At 32.5% G+C, this 22356-nt stretch overlaps 1 protein-coding gene across 2 annotated transcripts in view; it reads left to right on the forward strand.

Moving 5' to 3' along the window:
* Window positions 1-22356, forward strand: part of IA-2 (tyrosine phosphatase IA-2) — a 317964-nt gene that overhangs the window by 135299 nt on the left and 160309 nt on the right. For both annotated transcript variants that reach the window (XM_075297408.1, XM_075297407.1), the window contains one exon: window positions 6289-6855. In XM_075297408.1, coding sequence (XP_075153523.1) covers window positions 6303-6855 — 553 coding nt within the window. In that variant the 5' untranslated portion in view covers window positions 6289-6302. The remainder of the gene's footprint in view (window positions 1-6288; window positions 6856-22356) is intronic.

The raw sequence follows: 22356 nt of genomic DNA on the forward strand, positions 1-22356 counted from the left end.
TATGGATCAGAGGAATTCAGTGATGGAACTGTATATTTAAAGAGTTCAGTGAGGTATTTGTAGTTCCGAAGAACTCATTAGGGGAACCTTACGTCTGAAAAACTCTGTGGTTGAACTGGAGATCAGAAGAACTGATTGGGATACTGTAGATTCGAAGACCATCATGGGGGAACTGTAAACTGGAAAGAATTTAGATTCGATAAACTCATCAGGTGGATTGTAAATTCAAAGACTTAATTGAGGGAACATTAGTTCCGAAGAATTCACTGAGTGAACTGGACATCTGAAGATCTCATTAGGATACTGCTGGTTCGAAGTCTTTCGTCGGGGAACTGTAGGTTCGAAAAACTCAGGGTACTATAGTTTCGAAGCATTCTGAAAAACTCTACGGTGGAACTAAAGATCCCACCGTGGTGCAATGGTTAGCACGCCCGCCTTGCAAACACAAGGTCGTGGGTTCGATTCCTGCTACGACCGAACACCAAAAAGTTGTTCAGCGGTGGATTATCCCACCTCAGTAATGCTGGTGACATTTCTAAGGGTTTCAAAGCTTCTCTAAGTGGTTTCACTGGAATGTGGAACGCCGTTCGGACTCGGCTATAAAAGGGAGGTCCCTTGTCATTGAGCTTAACATGGAATCGGGCAGCACTCAGTGATAAGAGAGAAGTTCACCACTGTGGTATCACAATGGACTGAATAGTCTAAGTGAGCCTGATACATCGGGCTGCCACATAACCTAACCTAAAGATCCCACCGACTCCGTGGGAAAACATAGATCAGAAGAACTCAGTGGTGGAATTGTATATTCAAAGATTTTAGTGAGGTAACTGTAATTCCGAAGAACTGATTAAGGGAAATGTACATCAGAAAATCTCTTCTAATGTCTCCTTCTTTTTTCTAAAGAAGAAGGATATGTCAGAAGATGACCCAACGTATCTTCTCAAAGCCAAGGAAACTATGAAGATATGGGGATAACACATCAAAATCATGGAAGGCAATTTGATGTCTAACGATTGTAATACTACCAATCTGAAATTTAGCTCTTCAAAACGTGCCGATTTAAACGCTTCAGCTTCGGCTAAATGAGACAAACTCTCGTTCACAGGTTAGGGGTAAGATAAGTCGAAACGAGATATTGTCTGCATTCAGTCCGTTATCGGCCTCGGAAGGAAAGCCGAGAAAAGTCCGAAATTCCGCCAAGAATGCTGATGGATAAAAAAATTCCGGTAGTTGTTGTATCATATAACTCAGATTCCGAGGAATATAGACGCCGTTAGAGAAATAGGATTAAAGAATAGGCTTCAACTGAAATCACGATGATAACGAAACCAAGGAATTAACAAGGGGACAATGTACAAAACAAGGTGTAACGACATGTTTTAATCACTTTAATCCAGGATAGACTCAGCGGGTACCTGGGTCATTACAAACCATTTATAATTGACTGCCAGAGAGAGAGAGAGAGAGAGAGACATTGAATAAATTCGTTCACATGCATACAGCTCTTTATTTACATTAAATACACAAAATAAGTACATAAATCCGGAACACACTGACACTAATCGATTCGTCACACACAGATAGTGGCTTCTCGGGGCACTGGGAGCGGTCGTGCGGTTACACGGGCACGTTTTCCAAGGTCAGGGGTTGCAGATCGGCGGGCGAAGTTCAGATTCGCTGACAACAAAAGGGGGAAAACGGAGAGGGGTGACAGGCGAAGATTATACTTATACTGCATACGGAGGGGATGAGACGGGTGACAGACGAAGATTATACTTCACTGTACACGGCGAGGAAGGACAGGGTTGACAGACGAAGGTTATACTTCGTTGTACACGGCGGGAAAGGAGAGAGGGACAGACGAAGATTATACTTCGATGTACACGGCGAGGAAGGAGAGGGGGACAGACGAAGTTTATACTTCGCTGTACACGGCGAGGAAGGAGAGGGTTGACAGACGAAGATTATACTTCCCTGCAAACGGTGGGGTGGAGAGGGGTGACAGACGAATATTATACTTCGCTGTACACGGCGGGGAGGGAGAGGGTTGACAGACGAAGATTATATTTCGCTGCACACGGAGGGGTGGAGGGGGTAACAGACGAAGATTATACTTCGCTGTACACGGCGGGGAAGGAGAGGGGGACAGACGAAGATTATACTTCGCTGCACACGGAGGGGAGCAGAGGGGTGACAGACGAAGATTATATTTCGCTGCACACGGGGGGGGGGGTGGAGGGGGTGACAGACGAAGATTATATTTCGCTGCACACGGAGGGGTGGAGGGGGTGACAGACGAAGATTATACTTCGCTGTACACGGCGGGGAAGGAGAGGAGGACAGACGAAGATCATACTTCGCTGCACACGGTGGGGAGCAGAGGGGTGACAGACGAAGATTATACTTCGCTCCACACGGAGGGATGGAGAGTGGTGACAGACGAAGAACTGCGCTGGGTGGAAGATCCTCTTTTGCGATTGGTATTAATTTTATTTGAAGCTGAGATTTACTCCGCCACAACTAAAATTAGTTTTTACCTCCTTGGCGATCGCCAACCAACTCCCAAGTTTCTTGTCTCGCTACTCCTTTTATAGCCACAGACGATCACCCACACACACACATCACACAGCTGTTATCCTACACAACGGACTACCCAATCAACCGTTGCTTGTCAAATCCAATAGATGGTGTTATCCTATACTACTTTCCGTTACATTCAAAAATATAACTTCAAAGGAAACATCATTAAAGTTTGTTTTAATTTAAATAAAAGAAACCAATAATTGAATAGGATAATTGATAAATTATTCATCCATTATACTATTCCAACTATAGCTCTTAAGGGTAAAAACGAGTTGGCGACTTTTGCCCTTACAAAGGGTTGTATTAATGTGGCGATTGTCGACGAGTCGAGTAAGGACTGAAGGGAAACTGAGGAACTGAGGATATTTCCTACATTGGGAACATACAAACATAGGGAGCTACCGTGGTGGTTAGCATGCCCGCCTTGCATACATGGGGTCGAAGGTTCAACTCCAATTTCGATACCCTCTCAATGATACTGTTGCAATTTTAAAGAGTGTTTCAAAGCTTCCCATTGTGTGAAGCCGCTCGGATTCGGCTATAAAAAGGAGATCCCTTTTCATTGAGCTAAACATAGAATCGGGCAGTATTCAGTGATAAGAGAGAAGCTCACCATTGTAGTATCTCAATGGACTGAATAGTTTAAGTGAGCCTATAATATCGAGCTGCGGCTATAAACTAACGTAACCTTGGGAAAATACAATCGAGGCAGGGACACAAATTCCTGCATTGCAAAAACCCGGACCCTCGTATGGCTTTAAAGCACAATTGAGGGGTTGGAACTATGGAAGGGATCTATGTTAAGGCTAAGCACGCAAAAAAAGGTCGACACTCAGTGGTTGAACTGAAGATCAGAAGAACTCTTTTGGGTGGACTGTAGACTAAGAGAACTCAGTGCGAGAAGTGTTGATCGACGCGAAAGCTGAAGGCTCATAGGTCTCAGTCTTACTGGGAGCATGTATTACGCAACAAGGAACAAATTCCTTTTCTTGCAAGCTCTCCAATCTTTTTTGCCAAGCAGATGGGGTAAACTGAAGAGTATAATTGGATCTGGAAGTCGCTAATGTTAATGCGTTCTTAACATTACGGATTGAATTCTCGAGATGGGCCCGAACACATGGGCTGCCATTAAACCCTAGGCAAGGAATTTTTTCATACCGCAGATTTTTAGATTTGAGGCATCAGACGAGGTAAAAAAGCAAACATTCAGAGTCGGCGGTTAATATACAGTGAGTGTCCAAATAAACTCAACTAAGGATTTGTTTTAATTAACAGTTTTGCACTGTTGAGTTTTTCATTTTTATACCCTCCACCATAGGAAGGGGGTATATTAACTTTGTCATTCCGTTTGTAACACATCGAAATATTGCTCTAAGACCCCATAAAGTATATATGTTCTGGGTCGTGGTGAAATTCTGAGTCGATCTGAGCATGTCCGTTCGTCCGTCCGTCCGTCTGTTGAAATCACGCTAACTTCCGAATGAAACAAGCTATCGACTTGAAACTTGGCACAAGTAGTTGTTATTGATGTAGGTCGTGTGGTATTGCAAATGGGCCATATCGGTCCACATTTACGTATAGCCCCCATATAAACGGATATGATCTCTAACAACCATGCAAAAATTGGACCATATCGGTCCACTTTTACGTATAGCCCCCATATAAACGGACCCCCAAATTTGGCTTGCGATTGCTCTAAGAGAAGCAAATTTCATCCGATCCGGCTGAAATTTGGTACATGGTGTTAGTATATGGTCTCTAACAACCATGCAAAAATTGGTCCGTATCGGTCCACTTTTACGTATAGCCCCCATATAAACGGACCCCCAAATTTGGCTTGCGATTGCTCTAAGAGATGCAAATTTCATCCGATCCAGCTGAAATTTGGTACATGGTGTTAATATATGGTCTTTAACAACCATGCAAAACTTGGTCCATATCGGTCCACTTTTACGTATAGCCCCCATATAAACGGACCCCCAAATTTGGCTTGCGATTGTTCTAAAAGAAGCAACTTTCATCCGATCAGGCTGAAATTTGGTACGTGGTGTTAGTGTATGGTCTCTAACAACCATGCAAAAATTGGTCCATATCGGTCCACTTTTACGTATAGCCCCCATATAAACGGACCCCCAAATTTGGCTTGCGATTGCTCTAAGAGAAGCAAATTTCAACCGATCCGGCTGAAATTTGGTACATGGTGTTAGTATATGATCTCTAACAACCATGCAAAAATTGGTCTACATCGGTCCATAATTATATATAGCCCCCATATAAACCGATCCCCAGATTTGGCTTGCGGAGTCTCTAAGAGAAGCAAATTTCATCCGATCCGGCTGAGATTTGGTACATGGTGTTGGTATATGTTCTCTAATGACCATGCAAAAATTGGTCTAAATCGGCTCATAATTATATCTAACCCCCATATAAGCCGATCCCCAGGTTTGACCTCCGGAGCCTCTTAGAGGAGCAAAATTCATCCGATCCGGTTGAAATTTGCAACGTGGTGTTAGTATAAGGCCGCTAATAACCATGCCAAAAGTGGTTCATATCGGTCTATAGTTATATATAGCCGATCCCCAATCACACAAAAATTGGTCCATATCGGTTCATAATCATGGTTGCCACTCGAGCCAAAAATAATCTACCAAAATTTTATTTTTATTGAAAACATTGTCAAAATGTTATTTCTATAGAAAATTTTGTCAACATTTTATTTCTATAGAAAATTTTGTCAAAATTTTACTTCTATAGAAAATTTTGTCAAAATTTTATTGCTATAGAAAATTTTGTCAAAATTTTATTTCTATAGAAAATTTTGTCAAAATTTTATTTCTATAGAAAATTTTGCCAAAATTTTATTTCTATAGAAAATTTTGTCAAAATTTTATTTCTATAGAAAATTTTGTCAAAATTTTATTTCTATAGAAAATTTTGTCAAAATTTTATTTCTATAGAAAATTTTGTCAAAATTTTATTTCTATAGAAAATTTTGTCAAAATTTTATTTCTATAGAAAATTTAGGAAGTTTTAAGATACCTTGCCATCGGCTTCAGTAGAAGTTTCTACGCAATCCATGGTAGAGGGTACATAAGCTTCGGCCGGACCGAACTTACGGCCGTATATACTTGTTGATTTATAAGTTGATGTGCGGACTTAAATACTCTATAGCTCAACCGAATGATATTTTTAAAAAATTGTAGATATAAAGGCTGAAATAAAAAGTATTAAAACAATTTGTATATACAGTTTATTTTGACGCTCGCTATATTTAATACCTTTCGTTTGAATTGTAAATAAATGGTGTCAATTGAAGAGAAAAAGGTTGCATATAAATTGCAAAAAACGATCATTAGACTTGAAAAAGGTTTCATTTGAATGGAAAGGGCTATACATTTGACCTAAACAGAGCTTCTTGTTAAGTCAAAATTATGAGAAAGAATTTTCATAAAACTTTCTTGATGTGGAGGGCCATCATTTGCCCAATTAATTTATTCCTAGAATTCTTTTCGTTTGAAGTTTAACATCCTACAAACTGTTATTTGGAAAACTTCCAATACGAAATGCTCTTTGAAAACTTCTTTCATGGACAAGGTGGTAGAGGGGTATGATTCCTCATAACCTTGTTCCTAATTAGCTTTTGGCACTTTATTGTGAAAAATGATGAAAATAACAACAATTTTTCCCCCTCCGGTTATTTTGCAGGTGGGCCAATTATCATGGCAAGCAATGCGCTACAGCGATTACGATCACAACAACAACAACTGGTATCAGAATACGGCTATGGAAGTAATAAGAAGGCCAGCGACAATGTATTAAAGAGAACCGTAATAATAGCAACACCACCACCACCACGAGCACCACAACACAAATTGCTTAAAAATCAACTTAAATCAAGTCAGGACCAGCTGAATTATCAACCCACCGCCACCGCCACCAAAAATCAAGACCACCAGCCACTTCTTCTATATCATCACAACAACCATCCTAGAAGGCAGCAACAGCAGCATTCACTTGTGCTGCAGCGACCTTCTTTTGGTCAAACGCCCAAGGTGGCTAAAACTTCGTTGAATCGCATTTGTGGTGGCCGTCATCGTTTAAGTAGAACGTCCATCAAGAAGGACGTTTTGAAGGGTCCTTCGACTGCTTCAACTCCCATTCTGCATCGTTTGGGCTTTGATTCGTCATCAACATCGATAGTGATTTTGTTGCAAGTTCTATTGTTCGCTGTATTCTGTCTTAACGATGTGGCTAACGGCGAAGGAAATGTTGGTAAGTTAAATGAAAATTTTAAATTTTCTGTTTTTGTTTTGTTGGTCTAAAGGAGAGCGAGGAAAGGGAGATAGGTCAAAAGTCAAAGGTTTCATTTATTTTAGTTATGAAACGTTGTTGTTTTTGGAGTTTTCTTGTTTTTTCCTTTGGTTATGGCAAATGATTTTTCCTTTTTTATTTGTTTCGTTTTGCCTCGTGTAATGGAAAATACAAATGGGAGTTTCGTGTTTCGTGGAAAATTGAATACGAGTTTGAAATGTAAACCAACTCAGTCACAAACGAAAAATTAAACAATTTTTGAAATCATGGGAGCAATTTTTTTTCATACGCTCTTTGCACTTAGATGCATTTGCACTAGAAAACTTCATCAGAAATTCTTCCTCAACAAAAAAAAAAAACAAATATTTTCGGTGGAGAGGGGGAGGAAATTACACTCTAAAACAAGTGGCCACTGAAGCCAATTTATATTTATTTTAATTCATGGAAATTATTACGGTTTAATTAAAATTTCTGTTTTAAGGGAAATTTGCTTCACTATAACGATTTTTTTGTTTGCCAAAAAATCAAAAATAATATCTATTTTAAATCCGAAAGTGGTGCAATATTGGGTTAGAAGCAATGGATTTCTTATGGGGTTGTTATTCAAAAGATATATATGTCGCAAATAACAACCAACGTAACACCAAATCAGTTTAGATTTGTTCTAGTTGGATAACTTTGGTACGAATTATGGCCTGTAAATCGCCAACAAAATTCAATTGTCCTCTTTGGCAGTTTAAAACGATAATTTTTTCTTCAGAAAACTGCACAATTTGGAATGGATCCTAAAATTTTGTAAATATTGAATTTATAGAAATTTTAGTCAAAATTTCGTTTTTGTTGAAAATTTTGACAAACTTTTATTTCTATAGAAAGATTTGTCAAAATTTTATTTCTTTAGAAACTGTTGTCAAAATGTTATTCCTTTAAAAATTTTTGTCAAAATGTTATTTATTTAGAAATTTTGTCAATATTTTATTTCTTTAGAAAATTTTGTCAATATTTATTTTCTTTAGAAAATTTTTCAAAATTTTAAGTTTGATAGAAAATTTTGTCAAAATTTTATTTTTTTAGAAAATTGTATCAACATTTTATTCCTTAAACAATTTTGACAAAATTTTATTCCTATAGAAAATTTTGTCAAATTTTATTTCTATAGACAATTTTTTCAAAATTTTATTTCTATATATAATTTTGTCAAAAGTTTCTTCCGTCAGAAAATTTTGTCAAATTTTTTTTCATTAGAAAATGTTGTCAAAATTTTATTCCTATAGAAAATTTTGTCAAAATTTTATTTCTACAGACAATTTTGTCAAAATTTTCTTTCATTAGAAAATTTTGTCAATATTTTATTTCTACAGAAAATTTTGTCAAAATTTTATTTCGTTAGAAAATTTTGTCAATAATTTATTATTTTAGAAAATTTTGTCAAAATTTTATTTCGTTAGAAAATTTTGTCTATAATTTATTTCTATTTTTATGTTAGCCTGATATCAATGCAGGCTGGTTCAATGTCCAAATCATTTAAACTAGAAATTATTACAATATTTATTCGAGCTTATTGGACAGGAAGATTCAGGGAATTGACATCATTAAGTTACTGAAAAGAAAATGCCAGATACCCATCTCGCAAGCCTGACTATACATATATGTTTCAGTGTTGGCCACTACACATTTCCATAGTCTTTAGCGAGATCTGGCCGGGTGAGATGATTCAATTTGGTTCTTTTATGTTAATTGCTTATGAAATTTACATACGAGAATTATTCTTCCCAAATTTAACCATTTGTATTTCTTTAGAAAATTATGTCAAAATTTTAATTCTTTGAAAAATTTTGTCAAAATTTTATTTCATTAGAAAATTTTCTCAAAAATTTATTTCATTAGAAAATTTTCGCAATTTTTTTTTCATTAGAAAATTTCGCCAAAATTTTATTTCATTACAAAATGTTGTCAAAATTTTATTTTAAAATTTAAAATTTTATTTCTATAGAAAATTTTCCTAATTTTTTTTCTATAGAAAATTTTGTCAAAATTTTATTTCAATAGAAAATTATGTCAAAATTTTATTTTTATAGATAGCTTTGTCAAAATTTTATTTCTATAGAACATTTTATCAAAATTTTATTACTTTAGAAAGTTTTGTCGCAATTTTATTTCCAAAGAAAATTTCATCAAAATTTTATTTCTTTAGTAAATTTTGTCAAAATTTTATTTTTTTTAGAAAATTTTGTCAAAATTTTATTTCTTTAGAAAATCTAGTGAAAATTTTATTTCTTCAGAAAGATTTTTCATTAGAAAATTTTGTCAAAATTTTATTTTGTAGAAATTTATATCAAAATTTTATTTCTATAGAAAATTTTATTTCCAAAGAAAATTTTCTAAAATTGTATTTCCAAAGAAAAGTTTGTCAACATGTATATCATCAGAAAATTTTGTCAAAATTTTATTTCATTAGAAAATTTTGTCAAAATTTTATTTCTTTCGATAATTGTGATAAAATTTTATTTCTGTAGAAAATTTTGTCAAAATTTTATTTCCTTAGAAAATGTCAAAATTTTATTCCTTCAAAAAAATTGGGTCGAAATTTTATTGCTATAGAAAATTTTTTCAAAATGTTATTTTTATAGAAAGTTTTTCAAAATTTTATTTCATTACGAAATTTTTTCAAAATTTTATTTCTTTATATAATTTTGATAAAATGTTAGTTCTTTAGATAATTTTGTCAACATTGTATTTCCTTATTTAGTGAAAATTTTATTTCTTCAGAAAGATTTATCATTAGAAAATTTTGTCAAAATTTTATTTCTATCGAAAATTTTGTCAAAATTTTATTTCGATAGAAAATTATGTCAAAATTTTATTTCATTACAAAATTTTGTCAAAATTGTACTTCTTTAGATAATTTTGATAAAATTGCATTTCTTTAGATAATTTGTCAAAATTTTATTTCCTTAGAAAATGTCAAAATTTTACTCCTTCAAAAAAATTGTGCCGAAATTTTATTTCTATAGAAAAATTTGTCAAATTTTATTTCTATAGAAACTTTTGTCAAAATTTTATATCTTTAGAAAATTTCGTCAAAATTTTATTTCTATAGAAAATTTTCTTAAAAATTTAATTTCTATAGAAAATTTTTTTAATTTTTTTTCTATAGAAAATTTTGTCAAAATTTTATTTCTACAGATAGTTTTATCAACATTTTATTTCTATAGAACATTTTATCAAAATTGTATTACTTTAGAAAGTGTCGAAATTTTATTTCTATAGAAAAATTTGTCAAATTTTATTTCTATAGAAAGTTTTGTCAAAATTGTATATCTTTAGAAAATTGCGTCAAAATTTTATTTCTATAGAAAATTTTCTTAAAAATTGAATTTGTATAGAAAAATTTTTTAATTGTTTTTCCATAGAAAATTTTGTCAAAATTTTATGTCTATAGATAGTTTTATCAACATTTTATTTCTATAGAACATTTTATAAAAATTTTATTACTTTAGACAGTTTTGTCGCAATTTTATTTCCAATGAAAATTTCATCAAAATTTTATTTCTTTAGAAAATTTTGCCAAAGTTTTTTTTTTTTAAAAATTTTGTCAAAATTATATTTCTTTAGAAAAATTAGGGAAAATTTAATTTCTTCAGAAAGATTTTTCATTAGAAAATTTTGTCAAAATTTTATTTCTGTAGAAAATTTTTCAGTGAAAAGACGAAATATTGAATAAATAAAAATTAATCATCCAGACCTCGAGCTCGTTTTTATCAACAATTATCAATTGGACAAAAAAAAAATTATTTCTATAGAAAATTTTATTTCCTTAGAAAATTTTATCAAAATTTTATTTCCAAAGAAAATTGTGTCAACATTTTATTTCCAAAGAAAAGTTTGTCAAAATGTATATCATCAGAAAATGTTGTCAACATTTTATTTCATTACAAAATTTTGTCAAAATTGTATTTTTTAGATAAATTTGATAAAATTGTATTTCTTTAGATAATTTTGTCAAAATTTTATTTTTATAGAAAGTTTTTTCAAAATTTTATTTCTTTAGAAAATTTTGCCAAAATTTTATTTCTATAGAAAATTTTCTTTAAATTTTATTTCTATAGAAAATTTTGTCAAAATTTTATTTTAATAGAAATTTTTGTCAAAGTTTTATTTCTATAGAACATTTTATCAAAATTTTATTACTTCAGAAAGTTTTGTCGCAATTTTATGTCCAAAGAAAATTTCATCCAAATTTTATTTCTTTAAAAAATTTTGTCAAAATGTTATTTCTTTAGAAAATGTTGTCAAAATTTTATTTATAGAAAATTTAGTGAAAATTTTATTTCTTCAGAAAGCTTTTTCATTAGAAAATTTTGTCAAAATTTTATTGCTGTAGAAAATTTTATCAAAATTTTATTTCTATAGAAAATTTTATTTCTTTTGAAAATTTTATCAAAATTTTATTTCCAAGGAAAATTTTGTCAAAATTTTATTTCCAAAGAAAAGTTTGTCAAAATGTATATCACAAAAAAATTTTGTCACAATTTTATTTCTATAGACAATTTTTCAAATTTTTATTTCATTAGGAAATTTTGTCTAAGTTTTAGGTTGTGTAAATATGTTTTTCAGTGCATAAAATTAAAACTGTCCCTGAATTTCAATTTGCCCTCATTGTTTATCCAGTAGTTCTTTTTGCCTTTATAGATTGTATATATTCTATTGTTGATAATTTAATTATGGTTTTGCTTATAATTTTGACTTGAAGAAATTTTCTTCGAGTAGTTATTGGAAACTAAAGAAAACTCAAGCAAATTACTTTCATTGGAAAAGTTGCTATTGTTAAAATTCATAGCATATTTCTCTGCAAACTATAGAGAAAATACAGAATATATTTTCAAAATGAAATCTCACAACTCTATGCTATTCGCATAGCATTCGCTTAAAGTTTGAGGTTCAAATTTTTGTGGTGGCTTGCATTTAGGGGGGGGGGGGGTCAGTTTGCAGAAAAAATCATGGTCGTAGCAGATGAAAAACAATTAAAATGGATTTTCAGATTCACTTTTACTCCCTTCCTCACTCTGTCTCTCTCTCTCGTTTACTCGGCTGTTGTTTATTGTTCACAAAGAAATTGAATTTAAATCCATTTTAATAAACTTAATTGGATTATGTGATGCACTCACAAACAATTAAAAATAAACTCGTATTTGTGTGTGCGTATAACACACATAAATCCTTGTGGAAATTAAGGATAAGGGATAAATATCAGACACATGTAATTCCGATATGTGTGATATGACAAAGAGGTAGACATTTGGACATGTGTATATATTTGATAAAATATATGATTTAGTCAACTATTTCAATTTGTCTTATTAAATTAATACAAAATCTATTTTGGATAATTATTTGAATTAAATAGAATTTTAAATTAGAGAATTTCTAGTCCATAGAAATTCTCTATTTTAAAATTCTATTACACTTTTTTTTTAAACTACTTTCGACTAAAAACCACTAAGATAAGGCTAAAGAAATGCGTAGAAGATTTTGGATATATCATACTAAATCAGGGTCCTTTCAAATATAAGTTTATTTATTATGAAAGAAAATTTAGTTTGACTTAAATAAAGATTTTCCAAATATGGATTCGACTACAAGTAGCAATTATGCAATTATGTTTCAAGTCAAAAAGTCTTTAAAATAAGGTATTGAAAAAAGTCTCCTATTTTTAAATGCTTTTTTTTACTTTGAATTCCAGATACAAAAAGTCAACAAATTTAAAGACAATTTCATTACTTTTGAAGAATTTTTCAGAATTATTATTGTTAACATTTTATATCTATAGAGAATTTTGTTAAAATTCGATTCCTTTAGATTTTTTTTTAATTTGGTTTCTTTAGAAAATTTTGACAAAATTTTATTTTTTTAGAAAATTTTGTCAACATTTTATTTCTTTAGAAAAATTTGCCAACATTTTATTTCTATAGACAATTTTGTCAAAATATTATTTCTATAGAAAATTTTATTTCTATAGAAAATTTTATCAAAATATTATTTCTATAGAAAATTTTCTCAAAATTTTATTGCTATAGAAAATGTTGTCAAAATATTATTTCTAAAGAAAATTTTCTCAAAATTTTTTTTTTCAAAATATTATTTCTATAGAATATTTTGTCAAAATTTTATTTCTAAAGAAAATTTTATCATAATAAATTGTATCAATTAATTTTGTAATTTCTGTGATTGAAGATATTTCAATTTCGTGATGGAATCAGAAAATTTTTTTTTTTGCGTGTAGTCAATTCGATCAGTGGGTATTAATGGAGCTGCTGATGCGTTAATGGTGTCTCGGAATTTCCTCTAGCCAGCATAAAGCTAAAAAAGGTGATTGAATCAGAATTTTTTGTTGTGTGTATAGTCAATTCGATCAGTGGGTATTAAAGGAGCTGCTGATGCGTTAATGGTGTCTCGGAATTTCCTCTAGCCAGCATAAAGTTAAAAAATACGATTTTTTTTAATTTTATTTCATATAGCTCTTAAAAATCACCCTTCAATTAGCAATTTAAAAATTTGGCTTAGAATTAATACCAAAATCCAGTAGTATAGAGTAATAAAGTTATTGTACAGTGAAACCCAAGCTTGATGCACCTGACTTCACTCAAAAGTGGACAATTGTCCTGAGACGTTGGCAATTTTTAAGACATTAAAATTATCTTTTTATAACTGAACACCAGAGATGGTCCAAGTAGCAATATTTTGGGTTTTCTACTGTCAAAAATTTGTAAACGTCGTATACTTGTTTCAAATGTAAAAAGGTATTAAATGTCAAAAATACTTACAGGGTCTTTATTTATCTCATTTTAAACAAGTATAAACGGCCGTAAGTTCGGCCAGGTCGAATCTTATGTACCCTCCACCATGGATTGCGTAGAAACTTCTACGAAAGACTGTCATCCACCATCGAATTACTTGGGTTGTGGTATCTTAAATCGTTTTCTAAATTGTGAGTTAGACCACACGTGGTATATATTAGACAAAAAGGTATGTAAGTCTACAAATAATTACGAATCGATATGGACTTTTGTACTGTACGTAGGGAGCCAGAATTGAAATATGGGGGTCGCTTATATGGGGGGCTATATACAATTAAGAACTTGATATGGATCAATTTTTGAGTGATTGGCGATCGATTTATCTGAGGGCTATATATAACTATAGACCGATATGAACCTAGTTAGGCATGGTTGTTAACGGCCATATACTAGCACAATGTACCAAATTTCAACGGACTCAGAGGAAATTTACTCCTCCAAGAGGCTCCAAAACCAAATCTCGGGATCGGTTTATATGGGGGCTATATATGATTATGGACTGATATGGACCATGATTGTTAAATATCATATACTACCACCACGTACCAAATTTCAACCAGATCGGATGAATTTTGCTTCTCCACAAGGCACCGGAGGTCAAATCTTGGGATCGGTTTATATGGGGGCTATATATAATTATGGACTGATAAGAACCAATTCATGCATGGTTGTTGGATACCATATACTAACATAACGTACCAAATTTCAACCGAATCCGATGAATTTTGCTCTTCCAAAGGGCTCCGGAGGTCAAATCTGGGGATCGGTTTATATGGGGGCTATACATAATTATGGACCGATTTCGACCAATTTTTGCATGAGTGTTTGAGGCCATATAATAACACCACGTACCAAATATCAACTGAATCAGATGAATTTTGGTCTTCCAAGAGGCTCCGGAGGTCAAATCTGGCGATCGGTTTATATGGAGCTATAGATAATTATGCACCGGTGTGGACCAATTTTTGCGTGGTCATTAGAGACCATATACTAACACCACGTACCAAATTTCAGCCGGATAGGATGAAATTTGCTTCTCTTAGAGGCTCCGCAAGCCAAATCTGGGGATCGGTTTATATGGGGGCTATATATAATTATGGACCGATGTGGACCAATTTTTACATGGTTGTTAAAGACCATATACTAACACAATTTGCCAAATTTCAGTCGGATCGGATGAAATTTGCTTCTCTTTGAGGCTCCGAAAGCCAAATCGGGGGATCGGTTTATATGGGGGCTATATATAATTATGGACCGATGTGGACCAATTTTTGCATGGTTGTTAAAGACCAAATACTAACACAATCTGCCAAATTTCAGCCGGATCGGATGAAATTTGCTTCTCTTAGAAGCTCCGCTAGCCAAATCTGGGGATCGGTTTATATGGGGGCTATATATAATTATGGACCGATGTTGACCAATTTTTGCATGGTTGTTAAAGACCATATACTAACACAATGTACCAAATTTCAGCCGGATCGGATGAAATTTGCTTCTCTTAGAGGCTCCGAAAGCCAAATCGGGGGATCGGTTTATATGGGGCTCATTAGCGTAGCTAGACAATTTTCCTAGGGGGGGCTATAGCCCCCCTAGAAAAAAATTATTAGACTGAACTTCAGTTCGATTCATGTTTTATTTTATAAAATTAATTTATAAAAAAGTAACTAAAAGTAGTTCCACACTTTTTCCCAGCAAAAAAATTTTTGTGTTGTGTTTCTAAAGGCACAACTGTAAAAGCACTTCCAAAAATGTGTTCACAAAGAAGTTAATTATTTTAAATACGCAGGAAGTTGTTTTGATTCAATTTTTTATAACTCATTTTTTCTTTAATGTTTTTTTTTTGTTTTTAATGGGTTGTTGTTGTTGTAACAGTTTATTGTGATTTCATCCATTTTTATGTTATACGCTTTGTTATTCAGCTTATGGCCAGATCGAGGAACTCTGCGACGTGTTGTGTTTTTAATGGGTAATTTTTTTGTAATGGATTAAAAAAGAGTAAAAGTTTATAAAATGGTACAAATTTTTCAAATTTTGCCGCAACAATGCTAATCCATTCTAGAAAATTTTTATATTTTAATAATTTTTGAAAATATTCGAGCTTTATAATGCATTAAAAATCATAAAAACTTTTATTCTGGAAAATATCACAAAATTCACCTTATAAAGGGTGATTTGTTAAGAGTTTGATAACTTTTTAAAAAAAAAAAAAACGCATAAAATTTGCAAAATCTCATCGGTTCTTTATTTGAAACGTTAGATTGGTCCATGACATTTACTTTTTGAAGATAATTTCATTTAAATGTTGACCGCGGCTGCGTCTTAGGTGGTCCATTCGGAAAGTCCAATTTTGGGCAACTTTTTCGAGCATTTCGGCCGGAATAGCCCGAATTTCTTCGGAAATGTTGTCTTCCAAAGCTGGAATAGTTGCTGGCTTATTTCTGTAGACTTTAGACTTGACGTAGCCCCACAAAAAATAGTCTAAAGGTGTCAAATCGCATGATCTTGGTGGCCAACTTACCGGTCCATTTCTTGAGATGAATTGTTCTCCGAAGTTTTCCCTCAAAATGGCCATAGAATCGCGAGATGTGTGGCATGTAGCGCCATCTTGTTGAAACCACATTTCAACCAAGTTCAGTTCTTCCATTTTTGGCAACAAAAAGTTTGTTAGCATCGAACGATAGCGATCGCCATTCACCGTAACGTTGCGTCCAACAGCATCTTTGAAAAAATACGGTCCAATGATTCCACCAGCGTACAAACCACACCAAACAGTGCATTTTTCGGGATGCATGGGCAGTTCTTGAACGGCTTCTGGTTGCTCTTCACTCCAAATGCGGCAATTTTGCTTATTTACGTAGCCATTCAACCAGAAATGAGCCTCATCGCTGAACAAAATTTGTCGATAAAAAAGCGGATTTTCTGCCAACTTTTCTAGGGCCCATTCACTGAAAATTCGACGTTGTGGCAGATCGTTCGGCTATTCATGATGAAATGTCAAAGCATACTGAGCATCTTTCTCTTTGACACCATGTCTGAAATCCCACGTGATCTGTCAAATACTAATGCATGAAAATCCTAACCTCAAAAGAATCACCCTTTAGTAAAGAAACCAACTTACAATTTAGAAGACAATATTAAGAAATAAAATCGGCAACTGCTACCACAATGCAAAGTCCTAAATAGGTTTTCAAATTCTGGGGGGGGGGCTAAACTTTTTCTGGGGGGGTCTAAGCCCCCCTCCCCAGAGGCCTTCCTACGCCTATGATGGGGCTATATATAATTATGGACCGATGTGGACCAATTTTTGCATGGTTGTTAGAGACCATATACCAACACCATGTACCACATTTCAGCCGGATCGGATGAAATTTGCTTCTCTTAGAGTTTCTGCAAGCCAAATTTGGGGGTCCGTTTATATGGGGGCTATACGTAAAAGTGGACCGATATGGCCCATTTGCAATACCACCCGACCTACATCAATAACAACTACTTGTGCCAAGTTTCAAGTGGATAGCTTGTTTCGTTCGGAAGTTAGCGTGATTTCAACAGATGGACGGACGGACGGACGGACATGCTCAGATCGACTCAGAATTTCACCACGACCCAGAATATATATATACTTTATGGGGTCTTAGGGCAATATTTCGATGTGTTACAAACGGAAAGACAAAGTTAATATACCCCCCATCCTGTGGTGGAGGGTATAAAAACTATTTATATTATTTTATATTATTTATTTATATTATTTAAGGCATGAAAATGTCATGTTGAAGTATTTTAGATTTTTTTATATTAATAATATTTTTAAATTTTTATTTTTTTTAAATGCAGTTTGGATAATTTGCAGGTATATGAAAAATTGTTGTGGCAAAAATCGGACTAACCTGCAACGTATAGGCAAAATATCAACCACGACAATTTAAATTTATAAATAACCCCTATTTTAATATGGTTATGTGAAATCCAACTGGCAATAGCACGCCTATAAAATTTTAAACATAGTTTGCCTTTGTATGATCCAATACTCGGTTCTTGCCGATATTACCATTTTCTTACTATTTTTTTATTAGGAAAAGCCATTTGAAATTAAAAAAAAAATAGGAAAAGACATACATAAATGAATTTGTGCTGTACAAATTCTTATATTATCAAAAACTAAGGATTTTACGAAGGTTTACGATGTTTTTGACGTATAGTAAAATACGTTGTATGTAAATACCTTACAGTTCACGACAGACCATCTCCGATGGACACCTCCTACCTTTCTGAGAGGTGTTATTGTATATTAAGTATAGGGTTTTTTCCCGGGAACGGGATCCCGGGAATTCCCGGGTTTTTTTTCGCTCCCGCTTTCCCGGGAATGAAGTGCGGAAATTCTCGGGATATTTTCTTTACAATATTTTATGTATAATAGAGGGTTTTATATGGCAAATGACAGTTGAAATCTAGTTAAAATGGATTTTTGGAAGTGTAATGTGAATAACTATGGTACCAAGTCGTAGTAGTTGCCTTGTGGAACATACATAGCCGTGGGTTCTAATCAGCGTTGCCAGAATTGTTTCACCAAAAACCGCTAGATTTGCCCAAAAAAATAGCTAAAAAAAGCTAAAAAATGCAAAAAAATAGCTAGAAAAAAAGCTAAATTTTTTTGTATAAAAAGTCACATTTTTGATTGAAATTTAACAAAATTAAAGGCTTTATTTCACTTAAAATTCATATTATTTTCATTTTAATTCATTTTAATTCCACTTCTCTGAGACTGTAACAATATCTAAGGCATATTAGCTCTGTTTGCGTATTCAATACATTTTGATTACTATCACAAATTTTTTACTGGAAGTCCTTCGTTTTGTGGGAGCTACCTTCCCAACACCTCTATTTTATTTACTTGTTATTTTAAAATATTAAATAATCTAAGCATGCTTTGGATTTTGTAAAAAAAATGATTTGTCATTTTTTAAAATAAAATTTTAGTTTGGTTGTGAAATTGTGAGAAATTCGAAATACATTACTTTTATTTAAATTGTAGAAAATACCTACAGTTTACATTTCCCAGTAAAAACATTTTCCTTTTCTTCATGAGCTATCAAAGTGCTTTAAAAACGTGCTAACGCCAACTTAAATTTCCAAATTCAGACTTCAAGTAGAAATTATTGTATGTTTATTGTTAGAAATTATTGTATGTTGAAAAACATCTATTTTTGAACGCTATTTTGGTTTGTGGTCAAGAAGTAAAAACTCCTCACATTTAAAGACTATTTCATTAATTCTTCCTTCATTCATGAAAAGAAAAAGGACAAAACGACTTTATCGTCTTTTGGACAAGGAAAACAGTTTATATAAGAGAAACTATTATAACCAAAATTCGCGTTCGTATTTTAAGGAGATTAAATTTTTGGCCTCACGACAATATTTTTTCAGTGCACAAAGCAATTCACATTTACTATTTTAATTTAGTAATATCGTAATAACTTTAGAATGTTATAATAACATAAAAACGACAAACGAGCCAAATGACAACTTTTATGAATATGATGAAAAAACTACAACAAGGTGTATTTGTTACAAAAATGCCCGCGTAATGGCTGGAATCATTATTAATGTTTCAACTGAGCTTTGGAATATGTGGAAACCCTTATTCTTCCAGCAAGGCTTAGATAAAAACGTCGTTTTATCCATATTTCAATAGAAACATGTCGAAAATAAAAAAAGCCAAAAATAGCTAAAAGGGTCATGAAAAAAAGCCAGAAAAAAAGCTAAAAGCTAAATGCATTTTTTTCCCGCTAAACGTCTTCAAAAAAAGCCAAATCTAGCGGGAAAAAAGCTAAATTGGCAACGCTGGTTCTAATCCAGATTCCAACGGGCTCCCAATTATTAAAAAGTGCAAACTGCACTTCCTAATTTATGATTGTCATATTTCTGTAAACCGACATTCCGATAGACTGGTAGACTGAGTTCCACATCAAAGAAGGTTTCCCTTTGGCCGGAATCCCGGGAAATCCGAAAAAAATCCCGCTTTCCCGGGAATGCAAAGAGTCCGGGAAAAAGAAAACCTTAATTATGTATTCATCATATCAAATAGGTTTGTTTTACTTCTTGTTTTTTTTTCATATATATGATTCAGTTTTGTTTTTGATGTTGTTACCACTGTGTTTTAGGAAATATGTTTTCGGTATGCGTAAAGCTATTTGGCTTAAAGCAAATTATAAAATTAAATTTGAAATTTATTGAATTTCCATAACTAAATTCCATATCACTATCATCGACTATGATAGTATTTATATGGATATCAAATGACATAAATTTATTGGCAGTAATTTACTCAGGGCTTATATTCGTAGTAGTGCAGGTGCAAATTTTTTGAATTGTTCACTTGGTTTAATGCAAATATATATGAAGTCTTGCTCTCCCTCTCTGCCTTACTGTTTCTCACTCACTCTCTCTATCTCTCCAATATCCATTGGTAGCATCACACATAGATTCCATGGAAATGTTTTATTTATTATTAACCACTACCGTATTTAGCATAAATATTTTTATTCAATTGTATTTAAATAGACTATAGTGTATGTATGTTGTGTGTTAGTAAACAATGGTAGAAATAGTATTCACAATTGGAATGCAAGCGAAATCTTTAATTATATTGCAAATATCAGGAATGCCACATCATCAAAACTAAATGTTTTACAAATAAACCAAATGTTGAATATTTCACTTTGCATCTCCAAACAAGCAAGTACACACACATGCATGTGGTGAAAGATAAGTTATGGGGTGCCTCTCTCTCTCTCCACACTCTCCAACTAAATTTACTACCACCTAACCCATTCCATAAACACTTTAAAGCTATATCAGGCAGTTTACTATAACTCTTGACACCCCTTACCCCTCGCCCACTATCGCCATCTCTATCACCTTCGCTGTCTCAAAAATTGAACATTGAGCAGTTGTTGAATTACAGAATATTGTGTTTACTCAGGCATAAATGCAATTTGATGATGGATAAATGTCAAAAGATACTCATGCTCATAGATGTACACTGATACATAAAGAGATTTCCATATACCTTCTGGATGTTCTATGGATACTACAGTCAACGTACACACACACACATACATGCGCTTGTACAGCTTAATATTTATCCTGTTACTAGGATGATAGCTGGCAGCTATGGTAATTGCGAAATTTCCCATAAACACCGTATGTGAGTATGAAGTTTGCCAAAGTATGAGGATATAACGATGTGATTTTTGGAATTGTATTTCACATTCGTAAAAAATAATAAATTAACCCTTTCACTACCGAAATAAATCTAATGTTAAAAACTTTAATTTTTCTTCTGTTTCTACTTCTACTATGTAGAACAAAAATTGTCATTTTAAGAACCTACTTCAATTACTTCAAGAGCTATATGAGCTTGTTCTAAAACTTAATTCTAGAATTGTGACCAAATGGCCTTACGAAAATATGGCCTATAATATCGTTAAAAGTGTGAGAAAAAAAAATACAAAAAAGAACTCGAAAATATTATCTATAGTTTTTGTATGAATGTCCACTTACTAGAAACATACAGTAGAAAAATTGTCTCAAATTTTCGTATTTTTCGTTTATAGTTAGAAAGAAGTTTATAAAAATGTATTTTAGTGCTGACCAATATGGAAAATATTTATAGCTTATTATTTATTTATGAGAAAAAAAATTGAAACTAAGTGGGAAAATAGAATTTGGTGTCTTTGCCCTTCTAAGTGGATATCGGTAGTGAAAGGGTTGAAAAATGGAAACTTCATTCGGAAGACAGAATATTTTTTTGTGTGAGACATTTGATTTTTATAATTATTTTGTCAAAAAAGGAAAAGTTCGTAATTTTTTTTATTTTATTTTTAATATTTTTTTAAAGAATTTTTTTCTTGTAGAAAATTGTTATTTGAAATAAACAAAAGAGTTCATATGTCGTAGCATTGACTAGTGTGTTTTCCGATTATGTTTATATTTGTTTTTTTCTTTTTCTATGGATTTGAATAAAAATTGTAAATATGTTTTATTTAATTTTAATATTAATTGGCATAATTAATATTTCAATTAAAAACGTAAAACTTCTGATCTGTTCGGGTACACAGAAAAATATACCAGATTTTATTTTCAATACAATCAATTATTAAATATCAAATACATAATTATTTGTATATGTCGGAAATAACATAACAGCTTTGGCAGTATGGCATTCAAAAGCCATCACACGCCAGCTCCTGGCAAAATGCCGTCTTGAGACGATCGATACTTTTTATTTACTTTTAGTGCCTTTACTTTACTCTCCAAAATGGCCCAGGGGCAAATCTCCGAAATCGCAATTGCTAGAATTCTTCCAAAAAAGGAAACATTTTTAGTGTTTGGTAGATCGTTAGAATTATTGATGTTTTGACAGATTTCCATCTCCAACTAAGAGGTTCTATAGAAATAAAATTTTAACCAAAATTTCTATGGAAATACAATTAAAAAAATATATTTCTATAGAAATAAAAAATACACATTTTTCTATAGAAATAAGATTTTATCAAAATTTTTTACTCTATAAATTTTTTTCTATAGAAATAAAAATTTTTTATAG

The sequence above is a fragment of the Haematobia irritans genome, chromosome 2 (assembly GCF_050003625.1).
Source record: "Haematobia irritans isolate KBUSLIRL chromosome 2, ASM5000362v1, whole genome shotgun sequence".
NCBI classification, from domain to species: domain Eukaryota; kingdom Metazoa; phylum Arthropoda; class Insecta; order Diptera; family Muscidae; genus Haematobia; species Haematobia irritans.